We start from the raw sequence: 14018 nt of genomic DNA on the forward strand, positions 1-14018 counted from the left end.
TACATTACATTAATGCATACATTTCCAACATCGTCATTATATTTTTGAAGTAGATGTTGGAAAAACAATTGAACACAATTGAAGCAAACTTAGGCTACATTCAGACAGTCACAGGAAACTTTAAAGTACGTTACTGTCAAAAGTAGGCTATACTGGACAAAACATCTCAATAGTCACTGGGGTTAACAAAAAAATGTGACAAGCATCTTTCTCCCATTTTGTGCTTATATCAATAACATTATTATCATTATTATTAGGCTATTCCTTTGTAATTGTTTCATAACGATCTAACGGTTAAATAGTTTTCACTTGCTAAACCTTTTTGCAATTTCTGAACTCTTCTGGTCTTTCTGGTCGCGCTCCTCCCCCTCCTCCGCCGGATCTCTTTATAAATCCAAAGAGAAAACATCATTACCAGACTGATAGCAGCGTCTGTCTGATCCACGCACCTCTCCATATTCTACTATAAAATCAAGAGCACCCATCCATGCTCGCCAACAAGCTTGACGGACCGCGTCGAGGACGGTCTTTTGACTCCATCAATAAGAGTTACGAAGAGAAGCAACTCAACAATGAGGTAAGAACAACTTTTTACATGTAGGCCTACTCAAAATGCTTAGCCTTATGTTTGAATACGGATGTATTCTTGTTTTGCTTTACTTTTACTAGAACTTGACAAGTTACAATAGACTTGTTGTATGCAATCATTAATTGTTGAGGTTCAAAGAAAGGAATAAAATAGCTGATATATATTTTGATATTATTCTAATTCTTTGCAATAACTTGCATTAATAATATAATATTAAATATATTTTGTGCTTAACATATCATGGATGTACATTTAAATAAAATAAAAAACGTCCATATATTTTTGAATGCGCATGAACTTCTGATCTATGTATTGTAGGCCTATATTGTTAATATAATAGATAAAAAGGTGATTTGTTGATGTCATTGGCTTTTAACTTTTAAGTCGCTGTCCACCACATAGTGCTGGTTTAGTCATGTAGTATTTATTAGCATTATGGATCCTACCCAACCTGTTGACAATAATGCCCTTTACATGTTATTTGCCTTTGAATAACGATTTCCTATTTGAAAAGCAAGTCTAAAACAAACATAAGTTCACTCACGCAGGATATTACACATCTGCTTTATAGTACAGAGATTGTCATGGTAATGTGAAGAAACACCTGAGTACTGAATATAATAGCCTCTCTCTCTCTCTCTCTCTCTCTCTCTCTCTCTTTTATTAAGCTGAACAAAACTACGTTTCATAAGAAAGACGAGAACAAAGACAAGACACTTTCCTCCAAGAGGGAACATGCCGCAATTGTCTTCTCTCTGAAGAATGAAGTTGGAGGGCTTGTGAAGGCTTTAAAATTATTTCAGGTACATAAATGTTTTCTATTCTATCTATCTGTATTATTTGGTTATCTTAGCTTTAGTAGAATCATGTTATACATACAGTAGCTGGCACTTTAAAAAGGTAAGTTAAATAACTAATTGTTTAGCAATTCCAGCTAAAACAATAATTTACAATAATTGTCAAACCCTATCATGGAAAGTATGGATTATGTCCATGAATGAAGAAATGCTGGTGATATATGTGACTCTGGACCACAAAACCATTCTTATGGGTATTTTTTTTTAAATTGAGATTTATATATCATCTGATGGAATAAGCTTTCCATTGACTTATGGTTTGTTAGGATAGGACGATATTTGGCCAAGATACAACTATTTGAAAATCTGGAATCTGAGGATGCAAAAAATCTAAATATTGAGAATCCATTTCTGTTGGTGATTGTGCTGCATCCACTCACAAATCAAAAAACATATATATTTAAGGTAGGAAATTTACAAAAATACAGTATCTTCATGGACCATGATCTTTACTTAATATCCTAATGATTTTTGGCATAAAAGAAAAATCGATAATTTTGACCCTTACAATGTTTTGTTGGCGTGCGACTTATGACTGGTTTTGTGGTCCAGGGTCACATATGTATAAATGTAAGTACCTTCTCACTGCATTTATCACACATTATAAATCTAGTACATCTCCAAATATATGTATACTCTGATTTTTACGCTAATTATATTTCAAACAGTAAATTTAGAACATTTAATTGGGCTAAATGATTTATTTTCATTTGTTATAAACAGGACAACCAGGTAAACCTTTTGCATATTGAGTCACGTAAGTCCCGACGGCGTAACTCGGAGTTGGAAGTACTAGTGGATTGTGACAGTGATCGAGAAACTCTGAAAGATATTGTTCAGCTGCTGCGCAAACAAACAAGCATTATAGCCATGGACTCACCTGATAAGTTCTGGACGCCTGTAAATGGTACTGTGTTTTACTCCCTCATTAGATTGACAAGTACTGCACATAAAGTTGTGTAACACTGTGAAAATCATTTTTTCAGATCTTGCTGAAGTGCCTTGGTTCCCTAAGAAGATCTCAGATCTGGATAAGAGCGCCTGTCGTGTTCTAATGTACGGTTCAGATTTGGATGCGGATCATCCGGTTTGTATTGTCTGCTTCATGAATTCACTGGTTATTAATAATTAGTAGTACTTATGTCATACTGATCATGTCTTCAGTATTTAAGTTGTGACCCTGTGTATGAAAACATTTTTGTTCTTATATGATTTCAGGGATTCAAAGACAACGTGTATCGTAAGAGAAGGAAATATTTTGCTGATCTTGCCATGAGTTACAAACAGTATGTTTAATAAGGTTTAACAATAACTGGATTAATTCCACATGTTTTATTAAATATATTTATACATATTTATATATCTTTAATATTGACATGGTTCTATCTCACCCTGCAGTGGAGATCCCATACCACGTGTGGAGTTCACAGAGGAAGAGGTGAAGACGTGGGGTGTGGTGTTTCGGGAGCTGAATAAGCTGTACCCCACACATGCCTGTAGAGAGTACCTGCACAACCTGCCTCTTCTCACCCAGTACTGCGGCTACAGAGAGGACAACATACCACAGCTGGAGGACGTGTCCAACTTCCTGAGAGGTGAGACCGAGCACACATTTTAACCTTACAATAGGTACAAGAGGAACTGAAGAGAAATATTAGTTGTGTCACCAGCAGGGGACAGTAGATGTGTGGCTGTGTATGTGTGTTTCAGAGCGAACTGGCTTCACCATTCGCCCTGTTGCTGGGTACTTGTCACCGAGAGACTTTCTGGCTGGTCTGGCCTTCAGAGTGTTTCACTGTACACAATATGTGCGTCACAGCTCAGATCCTCTCTACACTCCTGAACCGTGAGTACAAAGCATATGTCCCTTTATCTCTTCAGGCCGATTTATCTACACAATCTTTTGAAATAGGCTTTTATGAAGCGGCACCCATTGTTGAAGCAATGTCTGTCAAACTTGATGCATGAAGAAGTTACACACGTAGGAATGGAAACAAACCCAGCACCTTTTATTCAACAAATCAAACTAAATCCAGATGATTTAAGCAGTTTATATTTTGTACTTTGGGTTTTGGGCTCCATTTCGTGTGCTATCATTTTAACATTTCTCATGGGTGAATCAACGTCATGAATCATGTTAAATCCCTGTTGAATTTTGTTACTCAATTTTGAATATCAAATCAAAGTTGATATATCGCAGCATTGTTTTAGTGTCTAACTTTTCATACGGAGCTTATGAAAAGATCAGTTATCTCAACCACATTTAATAGCTTGCTCCTGCTTCACTTCACGTTTGTATGTGTCATGTGAAATAGGCGCATACAAATAAATGAATAAATGAAAGAGATCTTCATGTCTATGTCTTTCAGGGACACGTGTCATGAGCTGCTGGGTCATGTTCCTCTGTTGGCTGAACCAAGTTTTGCACAGTTCTCTCAGGAATTAGGACTGGCTTCTCTCGGGGCGTCTGATGATGCTGTGCAGAAATTAGCAACCGTATATATATATTCAGTACATTTTGCTGTCCTGGTGTGCATATAAAGCCTTCATATATATATTTTTTGCAGTAGTTTTGATTGTTGTTATGTTGGTGTGTGTGCCATTGCAGTGCTATTTCTTCACGGTGGAGTTTGGCCTGTGCAAGCAGGAGGGTTCACTCAGAGCATACGGTGCTGGACTTCTCTCGTCCATCAGCGAACTTAAGGTACACTAGATACGCATTATCGGTTTTAGAATTAAAGATTAGAACATTAATCTTTTTATGTTTAATCTAATAATTTGAACAATAAATATAATATAAAATATTAGTTGTTCCCAATTTACTTTTTTAATGTTTTCAAAAGTCTCTTCTGCTCACCAAGGCTACATTACTGTATCAAAAATACAGTAAAAACGGTAATTTTGTGAAAATATTGTGAAATATTATTCAAATGTAAAATAACTGTTTTCTATTTTTTTTATGTAATTTATTCCTGTGATGGCAAAGCTGATTTTTCAGCATCATCACTCCAGTCTTCAGTGTATCATGATACTTCAGAAATCATTGTAATATGCTGGTTTGCGGCACATTTATTTTATGGGAAACATTTTTTATTATTATCATCGCACAAAACAAAAATCAGGATTTTGTTGATGAATAGAAAGTTCAAAAGAACAGCATTTATTTGGAATCGAAATATTTTGTAATATTATAAACTGTAACATTACTGTGATATGACACTGAAACACATGTTTTGTTTAAAAGCACTCTCTCTCAGGCGCTGCTAAAATCCTTCCCTTTGAGCCCAAGGTCACCTGTAAGCAGGAGTGTCTCATCACCACCTTTCAAGATGTTTACTTTGTTTCAGAGAGCTTTGAGGAAGCTAAATTTAGAATGCGGTAAATAAAATTTTTGTATATGTGACCTGTTATATTTCTATATCATTATTATTTTGTTTTAACCATACATTTGATCCTTCACAGTGAGTTTGCAAAGACAATCCAGCGTCCATTCTCCCTGCGTTATAACCCGTACACACAGAGCGTATGTGTGCTGAAGGACATGCCCAGCATCAACGACGTGGTCGAGGAGCTCAGACACGAGCTGGACATTGTAGGAGACGCTCTCTGTCGACTCAGCGCACACCCTGGTGTCTGAAACCAATATGACTCTCGCTCATATTAATAGGCTTTTATTCCAGCTATCTCTTATATCAGAGCACGTTACTAAACATTCAGCACTGCCATAGTATTATCTCATTATCTGCCTTCTCTGACTGCAGAGGTGAATCACTCTTAATGTCTCTGTGAGCACCTTTCCTCTGCTACTGATAATCTGCCAAAGCACTTGAATATCCAAGCACTGCTTTCAGGAGAGTCTTTAAGTGCTCTTTAAATACACCAACAAGCTCAGAGTCCTTCACTGCTATTCAAACACCACCACAGCAAAAACTACAGCCACCACTTTAACTCATGACCATTATATTCATAAAGTCTAACTTCCTCTCCACTATGACTTCAGTCTCTGTAAATACACAGGAAAAATAGAAATGGGTAATCCTTGTCTGGAGTCTATCTTCAGAGACAAAGCTCAGATTTGAAAAACACTCCTACAAACATTGCATCTTGAGACTTTCACACATTTGTGTTATAGTCGTAAAATGATCAAACTCTTAAATAAAACTTAGATTACTCTAAATTCGTAATTTGCTGTGAACTCTCAACCAGTTAAAAGGTTTTCCCAACATCAGACCTGTATCTTCAAGAAAATGTACCCATTTCTTACCATGAGCTGAATAATTTATTTATTGGAATTTGTGATAAAAATATGCCTTATAACCAAAATGTTTCACCTTTTTCTAATGATCCTGATGTGAAGCTGTGGTGTGTATATTGTGTTTTGAAGACTGTATAGCCTATTTGCTGCTTGTCTTTGTCAATTTGTGTTTTACTGAATTCTAATTAAGAAAGTTGATACTTATAGTGAACAAGTAAAAATCTAAATGTAATAAATAGATTAATGCACAAATTAAATAATTTATTAGCAAACTTAATCTGAATCACACAAATGATTCAGGTGGAATTATTGAAACAAAGTAGCTCACAAACCCCAGAATTTTGATATGTTTGTTGGCCTTTAATCATTATCTCCATGAATTTTTTCCATCAAAGATTGTTATTAGTTTCTTCAGACACGAAGTTAAAAATGACCCCTCAAAAATCACATGTACCAGCAGAGGGCGATGTTGTTCTATTACAGTGGATACTTAACGGAACACAATCAATATACCCCGAAATTTAAAGTAACAAATCCCATAGCGATGTTTGCAAAAAAATAAAGAAAAAAAAATCCAGTCACCATCGTCACATTCATTTTGGTTTGATTTGATTTATTTATGTTTTATGTAGCGTTTAAAGTTTTGCGCTTACAGTTATGAGAAAACTAACATGAAAGCAGAGCTTGTTCAACCAGTCTGAACACTTTACCTCAGAGCGTTCGTTAAAGGGTTAGTTCACCCAAAAATGAAAATTCTGTCATTACTCTAGCTAAATAACTAGCATGCTTCATCTCGTGAATGCGCCTGATACAGAAGAAAAGAAATTATTGAATAAAGACGATATTTAGTTTTTTTGATACACAAAAAAAGTATTCTCGTCGCTTCATAAAATGAAGGTTGAACCACTTTGGACTACGGACTATTTTAACAATGTCTCATACCTTTTTGGGCCTTCAAAGTGTTAATTAAATAGCTGTCAATCGACCCATTCTTTCACAAATGTTTGTAGAAGCAGTCTGCATGCCTGTGCTTGATTTTATACAACTGTGGCCATGGAAGTGATTGGAACACCTGAATTCGGTGATTTGGAGGGGTGTCCAAATACTATTGGCATTATAATGTATACTCAAGAGAGGATGCGATTTTGGATGCAGCCACTTATTGAGAAAGATTCTCTTCATAGGGATGTTTCATATTAATTGGTCACAAATATACATTTGTCTGTTCTAGACAGACAGTTATTACTGACTGATCAGCTACTGGGTCTAAAAAGAGAAAAGCACAAGCTTACTGCATTTCCAAGCTCACTTTTTATTAAAAATATGAAGACGTATAATTAGATTGACAGCTGAAGTAGCCTACATTTCAAGATTTGATTTCACGCACATTACATAGGCCTATTGTGTCAAACGAAGGAGATGCTTGGTTTGTGTTAGGTGGAGAAGCACTAAAATAACATCACTTCGACCGAACCGCTTCCAACAACAGAACATTCAAAGTCCTCTGGTGATTTCTGGTAGGCAGCCACATTAAAAATCAATGGTCTTCAATTTACATCTTTGAATCCTTCTGCAATATCATAAAAATGTCATGATGCAATATGACAATAAAACATGTCATACTGCTAAGACAATTAGATCGGTATAGGTTTATTTAGATTTTGTTGTATACATACATTGTGTGTACAATACATATTGCCCACAGACTGTGTATGTTAATCCATGCAGTTATACGTATTTGTTGTTGGATCCAACTCCTATATGATGCTTGACTGAGTCTCTGTCAGTTGCAGCAATAGGCTACATATTTTCACTGATTGTTAGACCACATAGGTTTTCCTATCTGCTTATTATATCTGTGCATAAACTGAGTGTGCATTTCAAGCTTATTCCAGTGGGGCAGTAAAAGATCTGTATACCATAGAGGCCTACGCACACCAGTGCTGCTTTCATAGAAGAGATAGAGAGAGAGTTAAAGGGGGCTTGGCTGCTTTACAGGGTTCCCACCAGAAAAGATTTGAAAGGGCAGACAGCAAAGAGCTGTAGATGAAATGCATGTGTGTCAATGTTTCATGTGGGCAAGCAGTCAGTATGCAGTCAAAGCTGCTCTGAACTCAGCATTGATATAAAGATCACAGGATGACACTAATAAAAAAGAGAAATATTAAAGGGCATACTGGCATACTTAAAGTAGCACATGAGCTGCAACGGTAATGAATTTATTAAATATTATGACATTCATATTAACACAAGGTTAATTTTATCATAATATTCTGCAGGAGCAGATAATCATATTTCACTAATTAAAATAAATAATATCCATAACTTTGAAATAGTTTAAAGTTTTATATTATAATCTTTTATAATCAGCTTCTTTTTCTGTTTTCCTCTCCATTCCTTTTCTCCTCTCTCCTTATGTCATCTCATCGCTCCTCTATCTTCACTGCCAGTAGTCCAAACCACTTAAGCGATTGTGAAGGCTTAATTGGTGTTCATTAAACTTTCAGGTCTGGCTGCTCGATGGCAGGCCGTCCTCTGACAGCACAGGAAGATGAAGTAAATGCATGAGCAGCAGAAGGCCCTGAGCAGACTTACTGCACATGCTCAGTGGCCTTCAGCCACATCATCAGCACAGTTACAGTTTATAGTTTATAGTTTAGCTCATTACTCACCTCCAGTGAGCAGCTGAGGAGGGTATGTCCTACAGGAAGAAGTCCCATCATCAAATATGTAACTGTCATTGCCCTGGAATCATTTAATTAAGCTATATAAAAAGCAATTATTTTAAAACTCTTATATCCTAAACTACTGGAATCTCTGTCGCTCTCAAACTCTGATTCCCTCTGTGACATATGACAGTTCCAAAGAGAAGAAAAAGACTCTTCAGGGCTTTCCTGATTTCAGGTCCAAATGAAATTCAACCTGCCAGTGAAACCCTGCCCAATTCCAATACACAGCATTGATCTTTGCATCATTGAAAAGCTGGTTTATCTTACTAATGTATTATAGTGCAAGAGAAAAAAAGACTTGTTGTTAGCTGATGGGAAACCACGTATAGCTACTTTAGTAACTTAAAGTTACCATATTTCTGCATTTTATGCACAGTTAGCAAAACAATACACTTATACCACACTACTTTCCCATAAAACTGCACATTAATCAAGGAAAATGCATGGTAAGGAAAATTACCCATATACTGTAAATAACACACAGTCAGACACACACAGTATAAAGTGATGAAATGTTTTATTCATCCAATAGAACACAATTGTAGAAGAAGTGTTATGAAGCTGTGCTAAATAATTATTACAAAGGTCAGATGCATCTGAGAAAGTCTTGTGTCCCACTGAGCAGTTTTTGTAAGACAGGGGATTTCCCTCAAACAACAGATGGCTGTGAAAGACCAAAGTAGATTTCAAACCATTATTAAGAGGAGGGAAAGAAATATGTCACTTGGAGTCGTCTTGCCTCTGGGAAAGAGTTGATTGTCCTTGGAAAATTTTACATCTTGCCACCGAGAAAGGGCTGGCCATCAATTGGCAGGATTCCAAAATTAGAGAGAAAGGCGCGAGAAGAACTTAATTATGGGAAACAGCAGGGGGGAATCTTACAAGAAAATAAAGTCACTTGGTTATTGCAAAATAACAGATAAGAAAAATGTATTTGAATGGTGTCCTGGCCAGAGATAAATACAGATGTCCTGCAGGAAAAGTAAGACTGTTCATAATATGGGGGGAAACTTGCGACATGCACACTTCTAGACCGTCTCATTCTAGCATTTAATGCTGTAGACTCTATAGCTACAAGCCTCCAATGGACTCAGCCTCACTAGGATGCAGCCTTCAGTTTGAGAAGCACCCTATGTGATTTTTAAGTGATCCTTAAGTGATCATTTTTTCAGGATTCTTCGATGAATATAAAGTTACAAAGAACATTATATATATACAATTGACCACTACCATGCTACTCCATTACACATTTTATTAATCTCTACAGCATGTGTGTCCAATCTTGCTCCTATGCCACTATCCTGCAGAGTTTAGCTCCAACCCCATTTAAACACACCTGAACAAACTAATCAAGGGCTGTGTTCGAAATCGCCCCATATACCCATAAATAGGGCACTATTTGAGGGGACAGCCATTTGTAGTGGTGTCCGAAACCATAGTGGACGTAAACGAATGCACTCATTCAATCCCAATAACGAGTGTACAACCAATGTACACTCAACGGCTAGAGAATACCCATAATGCACTTTGTGAAAGTCGTGTGCCGGATGAATTTCTGCGTCTGACCAGAAGATAGCGCCCGCAGCTGAATAGTCCATCAATCCATTTTCCAAACCTCTGGTCCAATGTGGCTACAGCCTATCATACAGGTATAAATTGATTATTAAACTGTTTGGTCAAGGTTTATACATAGTTCCCTTTCAAGGGAACTCCCGTTGCGTCGAAAACTGACGCTATGGGAACGCTTTGCGTGATGACGTCTTGAAGCACATGTAAAATCAGTCCAATGGTGTGGCGGAACGTCAGAGGCGGGTGACGTCACGTACCAGGAAACTATAAAAGCAGAAAGGCCCAAAACAGAAAACGAAAGCTTTCTGAGTCTTCAGTTGCGCTCTGTGTGAAATCTGTCTGTATATTTGGTGTTGTCTGTCTATATCACATATATATATATATTCAGTATGGCGAGCAAGCTGCAGTTTAGAGTGTGTGTCCATCCCTGCCCGCGTTATTTAACGGGAGGTGATACTCACACTCTTTGTGTTGTTTGTTTGGGTGAGGAGCATGCCCAGTCAGCACTCGAGGGTGGTGACTGTGTGCATTGCGACGCGCTTCCATTGCGTTCGCTCCGATCCCGCTTGGCTCGGTTCACGATCGCGATCCCGCGATCGTGATCCGATCCCGATCGCGTTCCCCAGGGCTCTGGTCCCGCCGCTGCCGAGGCACGGCGGCAATCACAGACCTGGGGTTCGCAAATGGATCTATCAGTGGATGTTGAGACGGGCTCTGCCTTATCTCAGCCTCCTTCTGATAGATCCAGTGCCTCTCATCAGGGTGTGGAAGCACGCGTTGCGGTTTCCTCCCCCCCGATGGAGGCACCAATACTGCAATTGTCCAGCTCTGAGGAGTTGGACGTTGTTAGTATTGAAGCTGAGTCTGAGGATTCGCCACCTCAGTCTCACGCTTTTGAGGAATTGCTCGATGTTGTCACGAGAGCAGTTCACAGATTATCTATTGAGTGGCCAGAGGATAGGCAGGACGTTCGTTCGAAAAGTAAGCTCGACGAACGCTTCCTGCCAGCTCGTACACAGCCTCAGTGCAGAAGCCTTCCGTTTTTCCCCGATCTCCACACTGAGGTGTCGAGATCGTGGGGGAAACCAGTGTCATATCGAGTGTATACTGCACAAACATCACACTATTCATCCATTCACAATTATAAAGAGCATGGTTATGGGGAGATGCCGAGGGTGGAAGAGACGCTCGCGAGCTATCTCTCTCCAGCAACGGCATCTTCTCTGAAGGCTCCTGCACTTCCATCCAAGCCAGTAAAAGTTACATCTTCCCTGGTTCATAAAGCTTATGCCGCCGCCGGTCAAGCTGCAGCGTGTTTACATACAATGTCCATAATGCAGGCTTACCAGGCTGAGTTATTGGGTGATTCTGAGGATGGCGGGGGTATTAGTGCTGATACGGTGTCTGAACTGCGTAGAGCCACAGATTTGTCTCTCAGGGCCACCAAGGAGACGGCTAAATCCATCGGCCGCTCTATGGCAGCCCTGGTGGCCACTGAGAGGCATCTGTGGCTCAACTTAAGTGACATAAAGGACAAAGAAAAACATGTTCTTTTAGATGCACCAGTATCCACGCAAGGGTTATTTGGAGACGCAGTTAATAGTGCTGTAGCGAAGTCACAAGAAGCTTCAAAACAGGCAGCTGCACTTCAGAATCTTCTCCCCCGCCGTTCTTTCTATGAGGCTGCTGAGCGGGAGCAGTCTAAAAAGAGCGCTGAGCACCGCGCCACTCAGAAACAGAGCGTTTCCTCCCGTGCTCCCCCACAAAAATCTCGGGGACACGGAGGGCGCTCTCAAACCCAGCAGTCTTCGAGGGGTAAAACGGATCTGCGGACCGTTATTACCGCCAAGAAGGCTGCTGGGGAAAAGTCCTGATGTCTGAGGGCTCAGGACAAATGAGGGTAGTCCCCCCGAAGCAGAGCGGTTAACACCTCTTTTCACGGTGCCCGTCTCTCTTCGGTGCCCTCAGGGGACCGTTCTGCCAACCCTGCCACCTCTGGTGTTACAGGGCGCAGCGGTCTCCGGCGAGCACATATCTGAAGGTCCACCCGGAAACGTAGTGGCCTCGGGATGCCCGCCCCCTCTGAGGAGGGTGCTGGAGCAGTCTGTTTGGTCGTTCCCTGCCGGTGTGCCGTTACAGGGCGACGAACCGACTACTCAACAGCAGGAGAAAAATACGGTGCCGTCTCTCTTCGGTGCCCTCAGGGGACCGTTCTGCCAACCCTGCCGCCTCCGGTGTTACAGGGCGCAGCGGTCTCCGGCGAGCACATATCTCAAGGTCCACCCGGAAACGTAGTGGCCTCGGGATGCCCGCCTCCTCTGAGGAGGGTGCTGGAGCAGTCTGTTTGGTCGTTCCCTGCCGGTGCGCCGTTACAGGGCGACGAACCGACTACTCAACAGCAACAAAATCCAGAAACCAGTCTCGAGAGACTGGTACCTCTAGTAGAATATTTGACAGCGTGGAAGCTACTGTCAAATGTTTCTCGTTGGGTCCTGCAGACCGTGGAAAAAGGGTATTAGATACAATTCTATTAACGCCCACCGCGGTTTATGGGGGTCCTGCCCACAGTGGTGGGCCCCGAGCAGGTTCTGGTTGTGGAACATGAAGTAAACACTCTGTTAGAGAAAGGGGCCATAGAATATGTACCCCCTTCCAACAGGGAAACCGGGTTTTACAGCCGGTACTTCATAGTTCCAAAAAAGGACGGGGGATTGCGTCCCATTTTAGATCTTCGAGTTCTGTACGAGTCAGCCATGCAGCTCAAGTTCAAAATGTTAACCTTGAGACAAATCGTGCCACAGATCAGGTCTGAGGACTGGTTTGTCACGATAGACCTCAAGGACGCATATTCCATCCGTCCGTGTCATTGGAAGTTCCTGAGGTTTGCTTTCGGGGGCAAAGCATACCAATATCGAGTTCTTCCATTCGGCCTGGCTTTATCACCCCGCACTTTCACCAAATGCGTGGATGCAGCTCTGGCGCCTCTGCGCCTCCGGGGTATTCGCATCACGAACTACATCGACGATTGGTTGATTTTAGCTCAGTCGCATTAGATGGCGGTTCAACATCGAGATGTTGTTCTCGCCCATATGAAAGAGTTGGGGTTACGGCTGAACGCCAAGAAGAGTGTGCTTTCTCCATTTTAGAGGACCACTTTTTTAGGCGTGGTTTGGGATTCAGTGTCGATGCAGGCGCGCCTGTCATCGCCACGCTTCGATTCCATCCTGGCAGCTGTGAGAAGTGTAAAGCTAGGCCAGCTACTCACTGTCAAACAGTTCCAGAGACTGTTGGGTTTCATGGCAGCAGCTTCCAACGGGATACCTTTTGGACTGCTGCACATGAGGCCCCTGCAGTGGTGGCTCAGGACCAGAGGGTTTTTCCCCGAGGGGCAACCCATTTCGCACAATCAAGGTCACGCGGTGATGCCTACGTGCCTTGGTTATGTGGAAGAAACCTTGGTTCCTGTCCCAGGGCCCAGTGCTGGGAGCTCCTTGTCGTCGCAAACTGCTAACGACGGATGCTTCCCTCACGGGTTGGGGAGCGATCCTGAGGGTCGTTCATCTCAAGGTCTGTGGGAAGACCATCATCGTTCCTGGCATTCTATAGCCTAGAGATGTTAGCTGTCTTCCGGGCTCTGAGGAGCTTTATCACAGGTCTCAGGGGACACCATGTGTAGTACATACGGACAACACGTCGGTAGTCGCCTATATCAAGGGGGTTTGCGCTGGCATGCCATATCCTCTTGTGGTCCCAGGGGAAGTTGCTGTCACTCAAGGCAGCCTACATCCCCGGGGTCCAGAATATAGGAGCAGACACTCTGTCGAGACAGGGGCCGAGGCCCGGGGAATGGTGGCTCCACCCCCGAGGTGGTGGAGCTGATATGGAAATTATAAGTGGATCTGTTTGCGTCTCGAGAGACGTCTCACTGTCCACTTTGGTTCTCCTTCACGCATCCAGCTCCTCTGGGACTGGATGCTATGGTACAGACGTGGCCGAGGCTACGTCTGTACGCCTTTCCC

At 41.3% G+C, this 14018-nt stretch overlaps 1 protein-coding gene across 1 annotated transcript; it reads left to right on the forward strand.

The window, feature by feature from the left end:
* Window positions 1-428: 428 nt before the first annotated feature.
* tph1b (tryptophan hydroxylase 1b) lies at window positions 429-6303 on the forward strand. Its single transcript, XM_082162691.1, has 11 exons — window positions 429-577; window positions 1258-1392; window positions 2170-2353; window positions 2433-2533; window positions 2665-2732; window positions 2845-3041; window positions 3157-3292; window positions 3816-3942; window positions 4055-4150; window positions 4691-4824; window positions 4909-6303. Exons 1-11 carry the CDS (start codon window positions 488-490, stop codon window positions 5081-5083), a joined length of 1443 nt encoding a protein of 480 aa, XP_082018817.1. The 5' UTR covers window positions 429-487; the 3' UTR covers window positions 5084-6303.
* Window positions 6304-14018: the final 7715 nt, after the last annotated feature.

The sequence above is a fragment of the Leuciscus leuciscus genome (assembly GCF_965113295.1).
Source record: "Leuciscus leuciscus genome assembly, chromosome: 2".
Lineage (NCBI taxonomy): Eukaryota > Metazoa > Chordata > Actinopteri > Cypriniformes > Leuciscidae > Leuciscus > Leuciscus leuciscus.

Excerpts from the sequence above, each read along its gene's own strand:
- tph1b (XM_082162691.1), top strand. The coding sequence starts at position 488 with ATGCTCGCCAACAAGCTTGACGGACCGCGTCGAGGACGGTCTTTTGAC. Across the intron at positions 3,293-3,815 it reads CCTCTCTACACTCCTGAACC|GGACACGTGTCATGAGCTGC; the intron begins GTGAGTACAAAG and ends TATGTCTTTCAG. Across the intron at positions 4,151-4,690 it reads CGTCCATCAGCGAACTTAAG|CACTCTCTCTCAGGCGCTGC; the intron begins GTACACTAGATA and ends TTTGTTTAAAAG.